The sequence below is a fragment of the Lacerta agilis genome, chromosome 8, assembly GCF_009819535.1.
Source record: "Lacerta agilis isolate rLacAgi1 chromosome 8, rLacAgi1.pri, whole genome shotgun sequence".
NCBI classification, from domain to species: Eukaryota; Metazoa; Chordata; class Lepidosauria; order Squamata; family Lacertidae; genus Lacerta; species Lacerta agilis.
The window spans coordinates 74,123,635-74,146,649 of NC_046319.1; the positions used below are offsets into that span (position 1 = coordinate 74,123,635).

General features: G+C 47.0%; 1 protein-coding gene across 2 annotated transcripts in view; it reads left to right on the forward strand.

Moving 5' to 3' along the window:
- The window catches only part of GRIK5 (glutamate ionotropic receptor kainate type subunit 5), an 86,920-nt gene that overhangs the window by 45,401 nt on the left and 18,504 nt on the right, over nucleotides 1-23,015 (forward strand). Inside the window, exons 7-13 of one of the 2 annotated variants that reach the window (XM_033158320.1) lie at nucleotides 2,814-2,867; nucleotides 13,819-13,980; nucleotides 15,225-15,377; nucleotides 16,652-16,756; nucleotides 18,385-18,492; nucleotides 20,153-20,356; nucleotides 22,068-22,181. In XM_033158320.1, coding sequence (XP_033014211.1) covers nucleotides 2,814-2,867; nucleotides 13,819-13,980; nucleotides 15,225-15,377; nucleotides 16,652-16,756; nucleotides 18,385-18,492; nucleotides 20,153-20,356; nucleotides 22,068-22,181 — 900 coding nt within the window. The remainder of the gene's footprint in view (nucleotides 1-2,813; nucleotides 2,868-13,818; nucleotides 13,981-15,224; nucleotides 15,378-16,651; nucleotides 16,757-18,384; nucleotides 18,493-20,152; nucleotides 20,357-22,067; nucleotides 22,182-23,015) is intronic. The other variant, XM_033158321.1, reaches the window with a different exon arrangement.

Here is a 23,015-nt window from a genome sequence, read left to right on the forward strand (position 1 = left end):
GGGGCCAAGGGTAGGCAGAGCCGAGGACAGTAGTTTTGTCTCTCTCTCCTCCTCCTTCTCCCTGTTGAGTTCTACAAGAGGCAAAACCGAGATGAAGGAGGAGGGATGTGGCAGCCAGTGTCACCCCTTGGCAAGAAGGCAAGTAGGTGGGGGGCTGGCTGAGGTCTATGGGGCAGGGACCCAGCCTCCAGCAACTGTGAGGAAGCTCATGCCATTTTCGGTCCTAACTTGGTTATGGTGTGCAGAGCAGAGGTGCAATGTTCCAAAAAGTATTGAGGGGGCCTGACATTGTTCCATGCCCGGCCCCTGTTCGACCTTAACAATGGGGGGGGGGCTGCCCCCCTCAAGAAAAATGGTTGAGGGGGCCCAAAGAGCCTTGGTCCCCTGGCACAGAGAGACCTTTAACTGCGTCTGGCCATTCTGCTGCCATTTCCCCGGGATTTCAAAGGTGGAATTGAAGTCTGGGGGGAATTTCCGAAGAGCGGTGCTTTGTCCTGGATCAGGGGTCAGCAAACTTTTTCAGCAGGGAGCCGATCCACTGTCCCTCAGGCCTTGTGGGGAGCTGGACTATATTTTGAAAAAAAAAAAAAAGTATGAACGAATTCCTATGCCCCACAAATAACCCAGAGATGCATTTTAAATAAAAGGACACATTCTACTCATGTAAAAACACCAGGCAGGCCCCACAAATAACCCAGAGATGCATTTTGAATAAAAGGACACATTCTACTCATGTAAAAACACCAGGCAGGCCCCACAAATAACTCAGAGATGCATTTTAAATAAAAGGACACATTCTACTCATGTAAAAACACACTGATTCCCGGACCGTTTGCAGGCCGGATTTAGAAGGCGATTGGACAGCATCCAGCCCCCGGGCCTTAGTTTGGGGACCCCTGTCCTGGATCTTAGAGAAGTCAATCAGAAAATTATGTTGTTTTGGCGTTTTTGAAAAAAAAAAAAAAAAAAGCTCAAACACTTTGGGGTCCTGGTTTTTACTGTTTGAAATATGGTAACCCTAATTCTGCCATGGGGGCCGGGGGCTGGGGCTCTTGGTCCTTGTGCTGCCAGGCCTAGAAACTTGATTCTGTCCTGGGGAAGAAAGCGCCACACTGACTGCAGTTAGCGGTGTGGGCCCTCTGGTTCGGGCGGCTGCCACGAAACCGGAAGGCAAGCGGCCGGCCTCCACTCAGCATCCCACGGATCACCTCGGCTTCTGTCGGGGTTTTTGCAAGCGTTGCCTCCGAGTAGCTTGAGGGCTTTTGCAGATACTTGAAAAGAATCCTCGAAACGCCCCCGTCCTGATCAGCGCTCCCCCCTTTTCCCGCCCCGCTTTGAAGAGCTGCTCGTGGGAAAACGGTTGCTGTGGGCAAAAGCCTGCCGCAAACAGGAGACCCTTGAGGTAAGACGAAGCCCCCTGTAGCAGGGTGGCTTTTTGCCTCGAAGTGTGGATGGTGGCGGTGGAAACGATCGAGTTTTTAAAATATTCCTTTAAAGCGGTTTGCAAAAGCCCGTGAGGGTTTGTGAAAATGCTTGCAAAAAAAAATAAAGTAAAGGCCTGTAGTTTGTAAGGTGGGATGGGGCGGCGGGATGTTCAGCCATCTTAGTTAGGATTTAACCAACACCAGATTTTGAAATAAGAATGCAAGGCAGCCACAGCCAAATTAAAACGGCAGAAGTGAAAACACAACTACTGCTGGGATCATAAAAAAACTCCAGTTACATTGACAGGGGTGGAGTGTTTAATGACAGGAAGGTTTAAACACAACAGAGCCCATTTCTTGTAGGAAAACGATGCAGCGCTGGTTACAGCAAGCGCAGGGAATGTTTGGCTCTTCAGAGGTTGCTGGACTACAACTCTCACCATCCCTGGCCACCATCTATGCTTGCTGGGGTTGATGGGAGTTGTAGTTCAGCATTGGAGAAAAGGGGGTAGTTCTTTTAGTTGGAAGATTCAGGACTGATAAAAGGAAGCGCTTCTCCCAGAGGAGTCAGGCATGTCCGCCAACCCGGATGTCTTTAAAAGGGGGTCGGAACGAGATTTTGCTATATACGAGATTTTGCTGCAAAACGAGATTCCGCTATATAGCATGGCAAAACGAGATTTCACTACATAGCATGACAAATGTTTGTGATTTTATTAGGACCCATAAGAACTGCTTAAAGGTTTTGACGAAAACAGAAGAAGCAGTATACAATTTTTTTAAAACCCAACAGATTTTTAAAAATAAGATGCACATGCATTTTAAGAGGCAATTTTCCTTTTAAACACAAATGTATATTTTGAACTGATTTTATACTTGAGTTGTTGTTGTTTTTAAGGGCAACTTGTTTTTTGACTCCTATTGAAGAAATCTCCGTGTCTGTTTTATGGTTTGTGTAAACCGGTTCGCATTTTCTAATAATTACATTGATAAAAAAGAGGGAGTTAGAAAAATTCATGGGGGGTTAGGCTCTGAGAAGCTACTAGCCATGATGGCTGAGATTTGACTTCATGGTCAGAGGTAGCAATGCTTCTGAATTCCAGTTGCTGGAAACAACAGGAGGGGACAGTTGCTCTTGTGCTTGGATCCTGCTCATAGGTTTCTCAAAAGCACCTGGTTGGCCACTGGGAGAGCAGGATGCTGGACTAGAGGAGCCATTGGCCTCATCCAGCAGACTCTTCTTGCCTTCCTCACCCAGTTTCTGTTGGAAGTTCCAGCGCTGCAGCGAAACCAGAGCTGGTGAATATTGAGGCTTTGCTATTAGTGGGTTTTGCTCACAGACCTGAGGGTCCTTCCTGGAAACTGATTCTCCTTCTTCTCCTTTTCCAGGCTTCAGAGCTTGGGATGACGACTGCGTTCTACAAGTATATCCTGACCACTATGGTTAGTACTGAGACCGTGCTATGCAGGCAAAGGAGCCTCTCATGTGTGTGCCTCTGTGTGTGTTTGCACATGTTCGAATCCCACCCTGGTTGGTACACTGGAGAGGAGCCATATTTCAGCCGCAGTTAAACATGTGTTGTGGCGCAGATCTCTCTCCATCTGCAGAGCTGCAAAGGAGCTCCGACACCCTGGAAGAGCTCCTTCCTGCTAGTTTAGAAAAGGCAGAGCTGCACAGGACAGAGGAACGATAGCATAAACCAGTGTCACATCAGTTGAGATTCCTGCATTGCGTGGGGTTGGGCTAGATGAACCTTGGGGGTCCCTTCCAACTCTAGAATTCTACGATTCTATATGTTCAGCCTGGGTGGTTTGTAGGGATGTCAGAGAGTTCTGCTGGAAAAGATAATGGGGTGGAAATTGCCAATATTCTCTCGCCCATTCCATGTCCGGAACAGAAATCAGTTCAAGGAATATGGTAGAACTGTGCTTCCAATACCCATTCCACATATAGCTCATTCAGACTTAATAATAATAATAATAATAATAATAATAATAATAATAATAATAATAATAATAATTTATTTGTACCCCGCCCATCTGGTTGGGATTCCCCAGCCACTCTGGGCGGCTTCCAACAAAGATTAAAAATACATTAAAATGTCACACATTAAAAACTTCCCTAAACAGGGCTGCCTTCAGATGTCTTCTAAATGTCAGGTAGTTGTTTATCTCTTTGACATCTAATGGGAGGGCGTTCCACAGGGCGGGCGCCACTACCGAGAAGGCCCTCTACCTGGTTCCCTGTAACTTCACTTCTCGCAGTGAGGGAACCGCCAGAAGGCCCTCGGAGCTGGATCTCGGTGTCCGGGCAGAACGATGGGGGTGGAGACAATCCTTCAGGTATACTGGGCGGAGGCCGTTTAGGGCTTTAAAGGTCAACACCAACACTTTGAATTGTGCTCGGAAACGTACTGGGAGCTAATGTAGGTCTTTCAGGACCGGTGTTATAGCGTCTCGGCGGTCTTCTGCTTGTCCTGCCTGTTCTCTCTCCCCCCCCCCCACCCCGTTTTTTACCGCTGAATCGAAGCAACTGTGAGTCAGGTTTTTGTGCAGATGGACATTTGCTCGTGTTCAGTGCTAAAGAGCAGGTTTTCCGGGGCAAACTGCAAACCGCTCAGACCCATGTTTTCCAGAAGGAAACTGGCCAATGGGATCAAAAGCCATTGAGAGATCGAATAGAAACAATAGGTTCACATTTCCTGTGTCCTTCTCCCAATAAAAGTCGTCATCCATCAGGGAGACCAAAGCTGGTTTGTTCCGATAAACAGGTCTATACCCAGGTTGAAATGGTTTAAGATCATTTGTTTCATCCAAGAGTGCTTGCCATCGCCGTGCCCCCAACCCTCTCGGCCACCTTTCCTGTTTCAGAAGAGGCACTCTGCACATGCTTTCAGGCACCCTCTTGTCCAGTCAGTATGTGCAGAGAGCCCCTCTCCCCTCCCCATAAAACCCAGACCTGTCTGATATAAAATACAGGAGAGCAGGGGCAGAACTAGATGCGATGCTGCCAAAAAACGTAATGCTGTGGTTTATTTTAATTATTGTCTTTTGGCTCAAAGGCTCCCCAAGTAGCAACTATAAAATAAAATGCAAAGTAAATCTACGATCACAGTGCAATGAATCAATCAAAGCAAGATAAAATAGCGAAATTACAACGTACCTATAAATCACAGTAGCTATGCATTAGGAACGCTCCTATTAACCCTCCTGTAAGAAACAGGGGGGGGGGGGAATCTATCAAGTTACCTCTATCTCCCACCTAGAGTGTGTACATCCTCCTGTGCCCAGTTTCCTCTCTTCATTTAAAAAAATGAACATTTTTTTTTGTGGGTGTTGGGGAAGAGAAGGGGGTAATTGGATCTGAGGGCAGCTTTTTCCCCAGCTGCAAACCTGTGTTGGGGCTGCAGCTTGCATCTCGTTCCTCCCTCAACTGACCCCTGCTTCAGAAAAGAGAGTCCTTGTCCCTTGCTGTAGCGAAACATTGGATCTGGTTCAGCAATTGTTTTAGCAGTGATGAAGGGTGACCCTGCCATAGAAATTCAGCTGGAGGGTATGTTGGTTTTTTGTTTTGTTTTTTAAATATATATGCTGCTTCTCACAGTGAATGGCTGCTCGGTTCAGTGCTCAGTTTTTTTGGGTTTTTGTCCCCGTTTTGTTGGGAGGTGAAAACGCCCGGAGATTTAGAGCGGGGCAGTGCAACCGGAATCATTTTGCAAGCCAGCTTGTGTCAACCCCTTTGCCAAATGTAAATCTATGGGCTGGGTAAGAACCACACACTTAAACCACATGACTTCACCTCCTAAAGAATCTTGGGGAGTGTCGTTCGTTAAGGGCGCTGGAAGTGGTAGCTCTGTAGGGGAGGAACTGCAGTTCCCAATATTCTTTGCGGGGAGTCCTGCACTCTCAACGAGTCCAGCTGTCTTGCCCCTCTTGTGTTGGAATGTAGGCTGCAAGCTCCTCGGGGCAGGGACCTACCCCTTCGTGCTTTGTAGAGATCCAGCCGTGCTGCTGTGTTAAATGCATTATGACAATAAGAATCAGCATGAAACATAAAGTGCCATTTAACCTGAAAACAACAGAAATGAAACAGCTACGGCCAGAAGCAGTAAAAAAAATAATGACGATCATTCCTGCTATCTCTTGGAAAACAAAACCACGTGGCGTGTTCGAAAGCAGGAGTCACCCCTGCATTTCTGAGAGGTGGGTGGGGTCTTGTCCCCTCCTGCCATCCATCTGACCTTCAAAGATAGGGGCACATATGTGCTTAGGGTTGCTTGTACTACAAGAAGGAAGAGGAGGGAAAGGTCAAGATTTTTCACCGTTGTAATGCCAATTATCTGCCTAACCCACTTCATCATCATCATCATCGACTTTTATTGCACTAGCCATAGGCTGTGGCATCATTCAGAAAAATAACAAAAGGAAAAACGGCAATAACCATAAAAATCATCAGGCACCACACATACAATATAAACTGTGGTCACAGCTACTAAGATTGTTTGTTGCATAAAATAGAATAGCAGAAGATTCTCTAGTAAAATGTGCCTAATTAAATATCCCCTTTGCAGTTGACCGCTATTTTATCTATCTGAAGAAGTGTGCATGCACACGAAAGCTCATACCAAGAACAAACTTAGTTGGTCTCTAAGGTGCTACTGGAAGGAATTTTTTAAATTTTAAATTTTGTTTTGGCTATTTTATCTAGTTCTTTCCTCCTGATCTTCCTAGCTGCTGACGCATAGAGTGCTACTTTATAAGTTACAAAGTCATCAGTGTCGCTCAGCAGCCATTTTGCCCTTTCCACCCTATTCAAGTGAGTTCCGTTCGGAAACAGGGGTTTTATGAATCGGTCTCTTGGGTCTGTATATAACGGGCACTGCAAGAAATAGTGGCACAGGTCCTCCACACAGGGTTGCCCACACAGACAAAGCCTCTCTTCATAATGTACTTTGCCACAGCGCCCAGCCTAACCCACTTGAATTTTGCAAAATGCACAACTTCTGCAAAAGTGCACCTCTTGGCTGAGATGCCATCATTGTGCTCTTAAAGGGGAGATGCAAACAGGTGTGTAGAGCACTGAGCCCCACAATCCATGACTGCTTAAAATTCTTGCCCAGCGGCTCTCTTCTTCTCAGCTGCTGAGATTTTGGTAGTGCTCGCCCTCATTCTTTCAAACCTATCTTTACAGCTACAGGTGGGTAGCCGTGTTGGTCTGCCATAGTCGAAACAAAATAGAAAATACTTTCCAGTAGCACCTTAGAGACCAACTGAGTTTGTTCTTGGTATGAGCTTTTGTGTGCATGCACACTTCTTCAGATACATCGAAAGCTCATACCAAGAACAAATTCAGTTGGTCTCTAAGGTGCTACTGGAACGTATTTTCTATTTTGTTTCGACTATCTTTACAGCGTTGAGGACTAGAAACCTGCTTTTTTTAAAACAAACAAACAAACAAACAAACAAACAGAAAATGAAAGCTGAGCTACTCATGGCGCACAATTCTGATCCTGAACCTGGAAGGTCTAGACTTGGGCTACATGCAACCTTGGCTACATTTTATGAAATAAATAAAAGCTTAATAAAATTAATTCCCATCTGTAGGGCCAACCTATTGGACCTGATCAGGAATATGGAACAGTAATTTACCCCTCCTATGGGTTGGATAAACCACCTACCTTTGCAGAGCAGGAATGCATGGAATTGCAAGTTAAGAGCTGGGAAGTTCTCCTGCTTTGGGGGCAAATCATAGAAATGCAATACAGTTCTTCGTATTGCTTTCTCAGGACTGACTCCTAACTTATGGGGAACTGAACCTAGCTCATTTAAGGCTGTGCCTACTTCTTCCTGCCCGTGGTATGATGGACAGCTGTTCTTTTGCCAGCTGTTGTGGTGGTGTTTGCAATGATGGTTTAGCTGGAATCGCCCCACCTAGTGGTGGCTCAGAGCCGCTGCCGGGAAGAATGCTGATTAACTCGTTCACCCATTCCAGTCCTGACCGGGCCTGACCCTGCTTTTGCTGTATCAGACTTGACGGGATCCCAGCCGGAGGCATACGGCTCGCCAGATGTTCCCAACGTAACTCAGCCGTGCTCGGTGTCAGCAACTGGCTGAGTCTGCTGCTCCCCTGCAGACAGCGCTGCCATTACGGATCTTGGCTGTGATGAGCTCTGCTGAAGGAGCATCGCTGGAACGTTTGCTGAGAATCCTGAGCGATGCACCTTCACCAGCTCCCGTTGCCCTGAATCGACAGCAATCTGCCAGCAGATTTTAGGAAATGAGCAATTCTGCCCAAGCCAGGGATAATGCATTAATGGCCCCAAAGTCAGATCCCTCTCTCCCAGCACAGTAACGCCACCACTTTTTTTAATTCAAAAAACGTGTATTCCAGTTTCTCTCGAAGGGAAGGGGGAAAATGTAAGCAGTAGAGGCACTCTGTAGGAGGGACGCGGGTGGCGCTGTGGTCTAAACCACTGAGCCTAGGGCTTACTGATCAGAAGGTCGGCGGTTTGAATCCCCGCGACGGGGTGAGCTCCCATTGCTCGGTCCCTGCTGCTGCCCACCTAGCAGTTCGAAAGCACGTCAAAGTGCAAGTAGATAAATAGGTACCATTCCAGCGGGAAGGTAAACGGCGTTTCCGTGCGCTGCTCTGGTTCGCCAGAAGCGGCTTAGTCATGCTGGCCACATGACCTGGAAGCTGTCTGCGGACAAACGCCAGCTCCCTTGGCCTATAGAGTGAGATGAGTGCTGCAACCCCAGAGTCATTCACGACTGGACCTAATGGTCAGGGGTACCTTTGCCTTTAGAGGTACTCCATACACTTTTCCTTTTTCTGCGCTGAATATTCGGCTGTGAATTTTTTTGGGGGGGGGGGGATGTGTAAAGGGATTTTTTCCAGGAACTTGATACTGTATGTACACTCCCCAAAACTCCACTGTACCTTTTTTTGCAGGCTTATTATCACATTTGCAAACAGTGCGAGGCACGGGAGAAAAATGCGCATAGATGTTTCACCTACCGATCCCAGAATTTCTTAAACAATGAATTTCTACTAAGGTTCACAACAAGACATGGTTTTAGGTCACCCTGACGGCCTTAACCGTTGAAGTTCCAAAACTATTTTCATTCTGTGTTCATCTTGTCACGCTAGCAGGAAATATTAGCAGTGCATACTTATAACCAAATTGCTTCCTCTTAAAAGTCTTTCTTTGTCCTTCTGGAAATAGGAGCAAAGCATATGAAATATCCGATCTTGTTTGGCAAAAACTGGTTAGAAAACACAGAGCTAAGAGGAAAACAGCTAGGTGAAGAGCGCAGGGTGAAAAGGGCAAGCTGAGAGGTTAGCTATATCTAGCTAAACAGGAGTGTGAATATGTCATGTTTCATTCGTTTTTTCAATATTTCTATGAGATCATAGGCAACATTATCCAGCTTTACTGGGCAGCAAGAATTTGCAAAGTTAATTTTAAACTAAGTGCAATGATGCATTAAGCTGAGCAGACACTCATGGGATAACTATCAATCTCTTTCCCTCTAATAGTCATTAAACTGATTCATTAAAAAACATCCGTAGCATTAGTAATATTTATATCAGAACATTAAAAATATCCCAGGCGTATTTATCCAGAGTCATAGACACACACTAGCGGGTTAACAAGCCCGCCGACAGCTCACAAACACTAGAACAGTGACAAAAGGAAAAGAAAATAAGAATTATTTGAACATATAGCAGCATAGCTCTGTCTCATAAGTAAGTCCCATCGAATTATGTGGGGCTTCCTCCCAGCAGAGTGGATATAGGATTGTAATTGAAGATCAAGTTCGTGTTATTTGGAGGAACAGCAGCATTGCAAAGGAAAAAAAAAGGAGAGGGGAAAATGCCTCCATACAAATTAATCTTTCGAGCAAAGCAAACAACAAATGTGGTTGCACAAAATCAGGAAGCGTAGCATTCCAGGACATTATGAATACCATCCATTGTCTTTAAAAAGTTGTTAGCATTACACATTTCATTTTCTGCGGCATCTATGTGATAAGCACGTTTCACTGCTGTGGCTGCATCCCAGATTCGAAAAGTAAATAAATAAATAAAACCAGAGAAGGAGGGAGGGAGAGAGAGAGAGAGAGAGAGTCCCTCCCCACCCTGTAAATGTATTTTAGCAGCTGTAAGCAGATTAATGACCATTTCTACCTCATTATCTGCACATCAAGATCATTTCAAATCCTTTAACGGAATCCTCAAAGCGCCATCTGTGAATTCATACCCCGTGGCTTGTTCAAACTACAATAACACGGAGAGCATCAATAGATTTTAATTTTCTCACACATTCCCAGAACATATGCAAATAGACACCGTGCAGTTTTGCCTGCACTGGTAACATTGATTAGTGATCGGCCGTAAACCAATTGAGTTTTATTGGGCGTGTGTGTGTGTGTGTGACGTAACATGGGTGTATTTTTGTTTGTTTGAAAGTGTTTTATTGAGTCATAGAACCGTAGAGTTTGAAGGGACCCCCAAGAGTCATCTAGTCCAACCCCCTTTATTGCAAAAATCTCAACTAGATCATATTTTTTATTGCAACCATGTTCCACGCACTCCCCACTGATGGAGGAAGGGGGGTATGGTGGGTGCGGCACACCCCAGGGGTCATCCCTAAGGGGGGGTGAGATCACCATGGGTGGTGTCCCCTGGGACGCGCGCCGCTTGCTGCGGGTGGCGCTCCCCTGGAACACTCGCCCCGCCCCCGCGGGTGGCTAGCCCCACCCCTGGGTGCACAGCATATGCGCCACTCCTGGTGCCAGAGCAGCTAGGACTGTGGCTCTGAGCACATGCTTCTCATGCAGAAGGTGCCAGGTTAAATCCTGATGTCACTGAGTGAGGGTAGGAGAGACCCCCACCTGCAATTCAAGAGTCACTGCCGGTGACTGTAGCCCACCTTTCCCCAATTGGCACTCTTCATGCCCGTCCCTCGGCCCCAAGCCAGAGTGACCAATGCTCAGAGCGGAAGGAAGCGGGAGTCCAAAACATAGTCCAAGCATTTAGCACCTCTGCTCAGAGATCTGCACTGCTAGTCCTGCAAGCAGTCAAGACCTGCAGGACTTGATCTCCTTCCGCAGGGCCTGTGAGACAGAGCTATTCTGCCTGGCCTTCAATTTGAATTAGTCTGATCCTCTATTCCCTTTTCTATGAAGAAACCCTTTCTGGGACCCCACAATTAAATTCTTCCCTGGTCTTCTTGCTGGTGCTAGTAGGACCAACTTGGTCAGCTAGCCCTGGTGATCATCTGATGTCTCCTGACTGGGTCCCCCCCCATGACACCTGAATTTTTGAATTTTATTGATATTGATGCTGCATTTTATGTTGTATTTTATGCTGTTTTAAGTCACATTTTAATCAATGTTTTATATTTGCTGTTAGCCGCCCTGAGCCCGGTTTTTAAACCGGGAAGGGCGGGGTATAAATAAAAATTTATTGTTGTTGTTGTTGTTGTTGTTGTTATTATTATTATTATTATTAGTAGTAGTAGTAGTAGTAGTAGTCCATTTGCTGTCGGCATGACTTCAGGGCGTTACTATTCGTATATAAAACCCTGAACAGCTCAAGGCCAGTTTGCATGAGACATTGCTTAACACCCCAAAATATACCCACTTGACTGCTTCCATCTGTGGAACTTGCACCATTGCAAGGACCGCATAGTATTCATTTTGCATTTCTAAGAAATCAGTGTTTTGGTATACCACTGTGGAACTCCCTGCCACTTGGCTTCAGGCAGCTGCCTTCATTGTACTCCTTCCAGCACCTACTAAAAACATGTTTTGATCTGGTTCTGGACTTATTGTTGATTTTAATCAACGGGGTAGCTCTGTCTCTAGAGCATGAGACTCTTGATCTCAGGGTTGTGGGTTCGAGCCCCACGGTGGGCAAAAAGATTCTTGCGTTGCAGGGGGTTGGACTAGGTTACCCTCGGGTTCCCTTCCAACTCTACAATTCTATAATTCTATGAATTATTTTAGATTAAGGGTTTTTAATTATTTTTAAGTGGGTTTTTTCCCCCTTAACTGATAATTCCATTGTTTTATTCTTTCGTAAACCGCTTTGAGGGTTTTGCTTTTTTACAATCAAGTGGGTTATGAAATGAAACAAACAGACAAACAAACAAACAAACAAGGATGCCAGGTTGGGGAAGACAGGTGCAGGAAGTTTTGAGCTAGATGAACCCAGTAGTGTGACTTGGTATTGGGCAAATACCCCGGTTCCCCTTTCCGTTGCCAAATCAGCTCAGGTAAGGTGCATGTTTTCCTTTAGCCGAGGCTGCAAGAGAGTGCCCACTTTGTGTGCATAAGATCAGAGGTAGGCAACATAAGGCCCGTGGGCCGGATGCGGCCCAATTGCCTTCTAAATCCGGCCCGCGGATGGTCCAGGAATCAGTGTGTTTTTACATGAGTAGAATGTGTCCTTTTATTTAAAATGCATCTCTGGGTTATTTGTGGGGCCTGTCTGGTGTTTTTACATGAGTAGAATGTCCACTTTTATTTAAAATGCATCTCGGGGTTATTTATGGGGCATAGGAATTCGTTCATTCCCCCCCCCCCCAAAAAATATAGTCCAGCCCACCACGTGGTCTGAGGGACAATGGACCGGCCCACAGCTGAAAAAGATTGCTGACCCCTGCATAAGATCTTGGATATCTAGGGAGCTTAATGGATAGCATGTTGCGTTTGAACCAATAAGACCTTGGTTCAGTCCTTTCTCTGCCATGGGGCTCACTGGGTATTAGCTGACCCACTCTCTCTCAGCTTATCCTACCTCACAGGGTGGTTGTGAAGCTAAAATGGCAAAGACCCAGTGATGTGAGCTTCTTTAAGGATGGGATATGAATGGGTTGGAAATATAAAGAAGTATGATGGGGATATACAGAAATATACTCTCAGGTTGAAGAATTAGACCTAGCTGAACTGGCATGAGGGAGAGATGGAAAATAATTGGGACACACACACACACACACACACACACACACTAATGTAATGCATAAACTGCAAAGCAATGTTTTCATGAAATATAGCACCAATTAAAATGAACAATATGAATTTCTATTTGTATCCAGAGCAAAATGACATTAATAATAATAATAATTTCCAAACAGGAATAGTATAAATAAACCTGATGTTTAAAAACCGAATGCATATGGCTCATAAAGTGTCACAGAGCACACAAAAAACATCAGTAAAACCGAGCCGTTAAAATAGCAAGGTGCAACCAAACCCTGAAGCATTTCGGCTCTTGATTTCTCTCGGTGGTCTCGTGAAAGCTACTTGGCAGCAGTATTATTATTATTATTATTATTATTATTATTATTATTATTAACAACTCAGTAGATTATAAACGAGAGGTTAGATGAGCAAATCACAAAAGAGCATTGTCTGCAAATATAGTAATTCAGAATATTGTAACCTGATTAAAATAATTTAAAAACCCAATAAAAATGGCATGAGGAAGACCATTGTTGCTTGCCCTGTCTCTTGATCGAGGTTTCTCCAAGGTGAGGCTAGTCCATTGCACTCCAGATGTGCTGAACCCCACCCCCATTTTCCCAAACACAGGACACTTGACTGCATGCCGTTCTTTCCTGTGCATAAGACAAGGTTTTTTTTAATTTATTTTTTAAAAAATGTTAGAAATTGGGGGTCATCTTACACACGAATAGTGCATAGGGGGGGACGTAGGATTTGTTGCTGCCATGACCCAGAGATTGTCAGCGGCTATTTGGTGTGTTATTGGTGGCTGTGGCAATGGCTGGTGTTGATTTGCTGTCGCTGTGGTAATTGGGTGGCAACTGGTGGCTTCTGCCGGTGAGAGGACAGACGAGAGAGAGCCAGTGTGGTGTAGTGGTTAAGAGCGAGCAGTGGACTCGTAATCTGGTGAACTGGGTTCGCTTCCCCGCTCCTCCACATGCAGCTGCTGGGTGACCTTGGGCTAGTCACACTTCTCTGAAGTCTCTCAGCCTCACGCACCTCACAGAGTGTTTGTTGTGGGGGAAGAAGGGAAAGGAGATTGTTAGCTGCTTTGAGACTCCTTAAGGGTAGTGATAAAGTGGGATATCAAATCCAAACTCTTTTTCTTCTTCTTTAGGGACACATGCAAGTGGCAGCGTAGGTCAGGCGGTTAAACGATTTCCGGCAATCCCCCCTAAAAAATGCTGGAAAAGTGTGGGCCACCCTCCCCCAAAAAAGCTCAACAACTCTGGGCAATCTCCCCCCCCCCATTTTCCTAATTTGGAGTCCCCCAAAATAGGCGGAGTCTTATACACGGAAAAATACGATAATTTGTGGAACTCTGCTGCTCACCATCTCCCCTCTTTCTGCTTCTCTTTGCCTCCTGACTTGTTCCTTACAGGATTTCCCAATCTTGCACCTGGATGAGATTGTGGATGAGCACTCCAACGTCCTGGGCTTCTCCATGTTTAACACCAGCCATCCTTTCTACATGGAGTTTGTCCGCAGCCTCAACATGTCGTGGCGGGAGAACTGTGAGCTCAGCCCTTACCCGGGGCCTGCGGTAAGTGTGGCAGCTCAGAGTACAAGGGTCATGTTGTGCTGCTGCATAGGAGAAATACTACCAAATTCTGTGAAGTGACTCTACTAGAATGACCGGCCACTAGAAGGAAGAACATGTCATTTTCATTTCTTCTTCTGGTTTCTCATTTTACCAAACTCAAATTGGGTTCTCCGTGTTTCTGCAGCTAATTTGAGACACATTTATTTATTTAAATCCTCACGAAAATTCTTCAGAATGTGGGTGCAAATTTCTCCTACTGCAATACACATTTGTGTATGCAGTTTTGACTCCTGTACACATTTTTTTGCAAGCAATTTCTCCTGATATAATGCTTTTCTCTGTGTTGTTTTCATGGATATGTTCATTTTTTTAATGCTCACTTTTACCTAACCTATGCATTTTTTTTTATAAGTGTCTGTTTGTTGGAGGACTCATCACAAAATTCAGATCAGTGCTAATTTCAAAGGATGGCTGTGTTTCGGTTCTCCTGTTGTTTCAGATTTGAAAGGTTCAGCTTTAAATGTGAACTGAGTCGAATTTCTCCCCCATGAAATTAGATTTAGTTTGCATTTTCACAGGCTTTCCTCCCTAAGGTGAACTCCGAGAAGAGATTGGGTATGCCTCCTCTGACGAAACTTCTGAGTGATTTCTAGGAAAGCCAAAATAATTTCAATTAAGGTTAATTATGTTTCTCGGTGGGGGTTTTGCCCGTCCTTAATGCAGAATGTTAAATTCTGATGTTAAGATACGTGGCTGTCGGTTTGAGAAACACATTAATTCCAGCCTTGCTCAGTAACTATGACTCATTTCATCCACCTCCAGCTTTGCAGAGGCAGAGATGTTTAAGCCTAGTTGCAGAAGTAAGAGTATAACGGAGACGATAGGCTAGAGGCCCAGAAAGAACGTTTTGACAGCTGGAAGTGCCACCTGGCTCCATCTGTCAGCCGGGGAAGAAACGATTGCAGGAGATTTCATTGCCCTGGCATGCTTGGAAGAACACATAGAAGAACTTCATAACTGAGAACTGGCACCTAGGTTTGCTTTCCCCCCTCATCCTCATCAGCCCCTTTTCCTTTTGTGCCATGTCTTTTAGAGGGCGGCGATTATCTTAAGTTTTTTTGCCTGAAGAGCGTGTGTGTGTGGGGGGAATGCTTTAAATAATAAACTAATAATAATCACAGGTGCCCTCACTCTCCGAGCTGCTTGATAATTAAACGCTGACTGAACTGTTTGCTCCCCTTCAGCTGTCGGCGGCACTGATGTTCGATGCGGTGCATGTGGTGGTGAGTGCTGTGCGAGAGCTGAACCGCAGCCAGGAGATTGGGGTCAAACCCCTGGCCTGCACCTCGTCTAACATCTGGCAGCATGGGACCAGCCTCATGAACTACTTGCGCATGGTGAGATGTGGCTGTGCTCACAGTGGGCAGGCTGTGTTTGCTATAATATTGAGGCATATATGCAGTATGAAGAGGGTCTTGACTGTGATTAAGGCCTTGTGACGATTATATTTGCCCAGACACATCGCACAAACGTTTGCCTAGGTTTGAGCCAAAAATAAGAATGGGCTCAAAATAAGAACAGGGCCACAGGGCATAAATTGTGACCCTGTGGTGGATTTCTCCTCTTTTCTTGTCTTTAGCCTTTTCTTTTTCTTTTGACACTGTGCTTGCCATCAGAGATGCTTCTCTGTCTGCTTCCTCTGAGGGGGTGCAAAAGAGGGCAGTGCGAGGGTGTGGGCCTTCTCGGTGGTGGCTCCTTGTTTGCGAAATGTTCTCCCCAGGGAAGTATGCCTGGTGCTGACATGGTTTACTTCTAATTCCCTGGGTATAACATTTCTGTTTAACCAGGCGTTGGATGGTTAATTGGGAGGGTAGTGAGTTTTCTGGCCCTTTAGTGGGGTGGGTCGGATTCATCCTTTTAAAAATATTCTTGGATGAGCATGCTTGGGTATTACAATGCAGCTGCAGAGATAATGATACATACTGCTCAACTTCCCAAACTGCTCCTCAGTGTGTAGCTGATATTTAATAGCCTGGTCTCTCAAAATGGCTTACCAAACACTTTTATCTCCTCCTCCCATCACTCTGTGCCCTCCTTCCTTTTCTGCTGCCTATGCGTAGCAGTCAGGTCTCTGAGGCCTTGCCTCCCTGTAACTATTCCTGCTAACATTAAACAGCTCATTCTGTAAGTAGGCCCTTTGTTTTGCAAAATCCTCCCCATGTTCACAAACATTCCATGATGTCACTGCAGCCCCGGCCAATGAATGGGGAGGAAGGGCACATTTCAGTTGATTGAAAACCAGAGCTCTGGCAACTTCATTCTCCAGACTTCCCCACATCACACCCGCTCAGCCAATCTGGAGCAGGCTCAGTTACACTGGGGGGAGGGGGAGGAGGGAAAGTAATTTAATTTTAAAAAGTAAATCTGCACGTTGCATCTTTGATAACCTTCGTATGTGCACACGCTGTCTTAAAATGATGCGCAGAGTCATTTTAGTTCACATATATTGATGAATCTAGGGGGATGTAAAAATCCAGCGCTGGCTACCTAAAGCTGGTTGTGACCTTCACCGCAGGCTGGTCACATCTCACTGTCTTCCCTTCTTTCCCTGTTCCCCTCTCTGTCTTTTCTCCCTCCCAACCCCCATTTCTGTCTCTCCATCCCTGGCCAGGTAGAGTATGACGGGCTGACAGGGCGCGTAGAGTTCAACAGCAAGGGCCAGAGAACCAATTATACCTTGCGCATCCTGGAAAAAGCCCGCCATGGGCACCGAGAGGTAAGTGGGGAGTTATCCTTAGCCTGGCCTTCCCTTCAGAGTCCAGGTCCTGAGCTAAGGCAACCCAAATCACGCAGTTCAGAACATGCATTTATAGCTCCTTAACTACAAATCATCCACTCCTGTTGGGTCGTTTCCTGTAGCCTTGAGGGGCTGCAGGTTGAAGCGAAATGAATCAGGCCAAGTTTCCAGATACGAGCCCAGTTTTTCCCCAAGGTCTGAAGTTTCTACGTGCAGAATTCTAAGGCCTCTTCTCTTCCTCCTCCTGCAACTGTTCTTCACTCTCCAGTCCTGCAGCTTCTCGTGCCTCTGACTCTTGTCTCCTGGCTGTCACAGACTCCTCCAGGTCACTGTTTCCCTTCTACCAAGTCTGTCTCCAACCCTGCTTCTTCTCCTGCTGACGACTCCTTGGTACCCACTCCTCAGTGTCCAGCCAGACCCTGACACCGTTTCTATACTGCTCTATACTTTAAAGAACAAATCTCAAAGCGGTTCACAACACATTAAAACATCAAATGGAACAACCTGGAATAAAACTAATTCAAGCTTCAAGGGAGATATTCCAGATCCTTCTCTAAGTGACGTTTTGCTTTTCCCAGCCGCCAGCCTGGCACCCAGAGATCTCCACACGGTTGCGATCAAACTTGTGCCAGTCACAAAACGCGCCTGGCACCTAGCTAATTTCAAAAACTGCTGATAAAACAGTCCAACTCAGGGTTGGGGAGCCTCAGGCCTGGGGGCCGAATGCAGCCTTCCAGTTCACTCGGTCTGACCCTTTGGATTCTCCTCGCGCCACGCCCCCTTTCACCAGACCACACCCTCCTTGATTTATTTATTTTTGCCTGGCTGGAATGTGTGCTTGAACTCCGATAATGCTTCTTACTCACCTGAACTGAGGACAAGGGAAGTATGGCTGAGCATTCATTGCTCCGCCCACCTGTCCTTCTAGCCCCACCCACCCTGGCATCTCTGGGAAGTTTCCCAGAAGGGAATGCAGCCCTGAGCTGGAGACTTCTTGGAATATTTGACAGGCCTCCTGACTGGTGTGCCAATCCTACAAGCTTGGGTGCTTTTTTTCTCCTTATGGAAAGATTGCTTCACAAATGCTGGTTTCTGCTCCAGTGCCAAATGAAGAATCATGCAGCGAGAGAGGCCAGCGGTCAGGGATTCTGGGAACTGTAGTTCAGCAACATCTCGAGGGCCACAGGTTCCCCACCCTTGCCCTGCAAACTGCTACAGACAAAGGGCATGGCTTCCTTTCTGCGATCCTTGGACAACCTGTCCCCTTCCAGCTCCACTATGGCATGTTTCCATTTGGCACCTGGCGATTCAGTTCAGCATGTGACTTCTAAGACAAATGGGCAAAAGAAGCAGGGTGGGCCATCCAGAAAGCTCTAGTCCCATCCGTATCCCCAGGAGCAGCGTTGCCCTCTGAGTGCGTGTCTCAGGTCCCAGTCAAACTCGTGGTGGCAGAGGAGGGGTCCTGTGGGCAGGCGTAGCGGGGGGAAATCCATAATTCTATCTTAGGAAGCAGCTTCTGCAGATCAATAAACAAATGTCTTCTGCACATGCATGCCAACGGCCCTCTTCTAGCGAGACCCTCTAACAACGCTTTCCCTTATTTGCAGATCGGGGTGTGGTACTCCAACAGGACTCTTGCCATGAACGCCACAACGCTGGACATCAACATCTCAGAGAGCCTTGCCAACAAGAATCTGACAGTCACCACCATCTTAGTAAGCTCGCTGCCCGCCTTTGCCAGGCTTTGTTAAGGGAGGGGAGCGTGAGTCCAGGGCATATTCCCTTGGCCTTTAATATCAAATTCAGGTTGAGAGTCTTCTAGGCTTGACAGACGGCGAGTTTGTACGTGGGCCGCAGGCGACCAGATCCAAAGCGCTGAGCTCCTCAACTTGTGTAGGGGAGTGAATTTTTTCGCAAACTCGGTTTGTCACGCCAGAGGGAGGAGCGCAACCCCTGCTGAGATTCCTCCACTTGGGCACGGCTATCAAAGCTGCCTTGGCACAGCTCACTGATCAGAAGGCATAGGGCAGCCCCATGGCAGGGAGCCTAATGATCTGTCGGTCTGCTCCAGCATTCATCCCGGCAACCCTGCATGCCATATATTGTAGTCACACACACAATACACCCCTTTGGTGCAGCAGTCTCAAGCCGGAAGCAAAACAGGAGGAGTATGGAGCCCCTTGTGGGCTGCCGTACACAGCTCATGGTGCATTGCCAGTGTGGTCCTACGCTGGACTCCAGCTCCCATCATCCACGACTATTCCGCATGCTAGCAGGGACTGATGGGAGTTGTAGTCCAACAAGACCTGGAAGGCACTGTGCATTGGCCAGCTCTGGTGAGCACTATTTTGGCTTGATTGATCCCAATTCTTGTGGGGTTGGGGATTAAAGGTCTAATAGACCTGTTCTCTTGTTCACCTGGTCTGTGGCAAGAGGACCCCATGGGGCACCTTCCAGATGCCATTGGACTCCAACTCCCATCAGCCCCAGCCAGCATGGCCTGTGGTCAGGGCTGATGGAGCCCACAGCATTGGCTGCCCTTGGTCTAAGGAGAAGACATGATCAAAACATTATTACACTGGAACTCATAATAATTCAGTGTAAGCCGATTGGTTCAGGATAGGTGTCATCTGAACTAGTGCAGTTTGGCGCTGAGTAGAAGTTTTTTTTGGGGGGGGAGGTGAATGCCTCCCTTTTATTATCTTCTGTCTTTCTTCCTTTTCGTTTTTTAACAAGCGCTTCCTTGCTGTGTAGAGCTCCTCAGGGTGTCTGGCTGCCATTCTCCTCCTCACAGAAGGCGCTGAGACAGAGCTATGGCTGCGGTCAACATGGTAGCGCAGCCCCAGTGCCTTTTGGGAGGAGAATAAAGTGCCTTGTGGAGAGTGTGAGAGGGGGCTTTGTTTTGTTTCAGTTGAAGAAGGCAGGAAAAAGCGACCAGGGCAGTTCCCCCTCTCCTCCTCCAGAAAAGAAATAAGCCAACATTTCTCTCCTCTGCAGAGGGCTGTTCTGACTTAGCTGTAGATGCGGAATGACAAAAGTGCTTCTGCACATATTAACCTGAGGAATTCACTGCCACAAGATGTGCTGGTGGCCCGCAGTGGAGGGCAAAAAGGGCCATTGCCCCAGCAACCTCGGTCTGCCCTCAGCCAGCCCCCCACCTCCCTGTGTTTTTACAACCTGTCCGATGGGTGACACAGCCAGCCATCAGTTGAGCCAGTTGCAAGGAGTGAGAAATGTCCTTATTTTCATCTGAGGAATGTTGGAGGGTTTGTAACGGAACAAGGCCTTGGTGAAACTTCCTTGCAACCTTTCTGCTAGGACTTATCCCCTCACGCAAGGGGCACTTACTCACTGTCTCCCTGTCCCCTCTTACAGGAAAACCCCTACGTGATGCGCCGTGCAAACTTCCAGGAGCTGTCCGGCACAGAGCAGTACGAGGGCTTCTGTGTAGATATGCTCCACGAACTCGCCGACATCCTTAAATTTCGCTTCCAGATTAAGCTGGTGGAGGACGGGCTCTATGGGGCTCCCGAGCCAAATGGATCTTGGACTGGCATGGTGGGAGAGCTCATTAATAGGGTACGGTTCCTCGGGGTTGAACCCAATGGGGTCTCCTTCTCTCAGACCTTTTCCTGAAGACCCACAACCCCCTTATCTTTCAGTAGTATATAATCTGACTGGGAATCTTCTGTCAGAACCAAAATCACAAAAGTGTGGCCTGGTGAAAGAGGACAAGTGCACGCGAGCATGTGCAGCATGCCCTTCTTCTGCAAGGCACCATGACTGCCCTATGTGCTCACTGTCTTTTCGGTTCCTCCAAAAGCTCAGGCCCCAGCGCTGCTTCTTTGATTCTTTGCCCTCAGATGAAGGGCCTGTCTAGACACAGAGCAAAATGTGATAGGTGCCAGGGGATCAGATTTTTTTTTTAACGCACCTGCATTCCTGTACTTGCTCTCTGCAGGTAGAAAGCTAGCACCGCAGGGGCTGGGCTCGACTAAAATATTTTCCCAGCCATTTTCCTTGCAGGGAGGGCTTTGTTCTGTTTCTTCATGTGAAAGGGTACTCAGGAATGGCATCCCTGCAACTGAAGTCTGAAGTTGTAAAACCCACTCTGTCACCTCACTTTGGTGCATGGGTTGACCGAGGGCTTTCCCCACAGCTTTCCTCCAGGGAAAACCACTCTTCAGCGCTCAATTGGAGCAAACTGCAATCGGGTTTTCTGGGGATAGCCATTTGTTCCAATTTACAGCTAAAGAGCGGGTTTATCCCTGGGAAAGGAGTGAGGGGGGGGGGACACAGCTCCCAGTGCTGTCAAGGCACGTGACAAGCAGAAGTGTTTACAAGCCCCCAGCCACAGGCCCGGTCTTTTTTGTGGAGATAATGAATGAGCAGCGGGTTCTTTTTCCAGGGCTACAAAAGATAGTGCAATTAAAATGGACAATAAAGCACTATGGAAAGAGCTGCTATCAGCTGTGGTTCTGGAGTCTCCAACAAGATACTGAGACCTCTGGCTGCCAGTTGAGTGTTTGCTACCCCCAACCCACAAGGGCAGGGGTAGCTAATGCGGTGCCTCCCAGATGTTGTTAGACACCAGGGCCCATCAGCTTCAGCCAGCATGGTCGAAGGTCAGGGCTGATGGGAGTTGTAGTCTGGCAACATTTAGAGAGCATCATATTGGCCACCCACATACGCGGGCAGGGTTTCTCCAAACCTGGGTCTGTAGCTGTTTTTGGACCACGACTCCCATCATCCCTAGCTAGCAGGACCAGTGGTCAGGGATGATGGGAACTGTATTCAAAAACAGCTGGAGACCCAAGTTGGAGAAACCCTGTACTGGGGGACATATTTATACATTAAATATACATTTGGCGCGGGAATTTTTTTTTTCTCACCACGTGGTTGGAAGCCTCGGTATGAAATAAATGTGCAAAATCACCCTGATTTTTCGCTGCATGAGCAAGCAACTCTAAAATTGCTGGAAGCTTGCTGCCACAAATCATTCTGTGAAATTCAGTGCCTCTCTCTGCCTCCCTGACCACCAGCTTGGCTTTTCTGGATCTCTGACACACTGTTCCCTGCCTCCTCCTTTCCTGCTTGCAAGGTGTTGCTGCCAAAGTGATATCCCCCCCCCCCCGCTCTGAGCAGTCAGAATGGCTGGCGGGTGGAGGGGGAAGAGGAAGAGAAAGGCACCACTCCTTTGCACCTGCTCCCACCCAGAAGAGGGCGCATAGTGGTTTCTCCATGCGATTCTCCAAGTGACAGGCAGGGGTCACTGTGCTTTGCCCCGCAGAAAGCTGACCTGGCCGTGGCTGCGTTCACCATCACGGCTGAGCGGGAGAAGGTCATCGACTTCTCCAAGCCTTTTATGACCCTGGGGATCAGCATCTTGTACCGGGTTCACATGGTACGTGCACTTTTGTCTTGGGGGGGCGGGGCGGGGCACGGCTGAGAGGTTGAGCAAATGGGCCGGTGAACCTAAGGGCAGAACAGTGTGGCTGTTGAGTCTCATTTTGCACACAACCCAGTACAGCGGTACCTTGGTTCTCAAATGCCTTGGTACTCAAACAACTTGGAACCCATATACTGCAAACCCAGAAGTAAGCGTTCCGGTTTGCAAACTTTTTCTGGAAGCCGGATGTGCTCTGTTTTGAGTGTTACGCTTCTGTTTTGAGTGCCACGCTTCTGTTTTGAGTGTTATACTGAGGAGGTCTGTCTGTTTTTGCTATTTATTTTGTGTTTTTGTTTTTGCAGCTCTTAGTTTTCTGTTTTTGTGACTGCGTGAAACCCAGTTCAGCTACTGATTGATTGATTGTGTGACTGCAGTACATTGTTTATTGGTCTCGTTAGATAGTAAAATCGGTCTTGTTAGATAGTAAAATTCATGTTAAATTGCTGTTTTAGGGGTTGTGTTTAAAAGTCTGTAACAGATTAATCCATTTTGCATTACTTTCTGTGGGAAAGCGCGCCTTGGTTTTGGAACGCTTTGGTTTTGGAACAGACTTCCAGAACGGATTAAGTTTGAGAACCAAGGCACCACTGTACCTATTCTGAGACTTTAGAAACCCTCACAATTATAGGTGGGAGTTTTGACCCCTGTGGGTGATGCGCTGCAGCCTTCTTAAAGCAATTCTTTAACATGGGAAACTCTGGTTAAAGGAACGCTCCTTCATCGTCTCCTCCATTCTGATAACGGTGCAAAGTTGTGCTGTGGTTTCACACCATCCCACGCCTCTTCTCT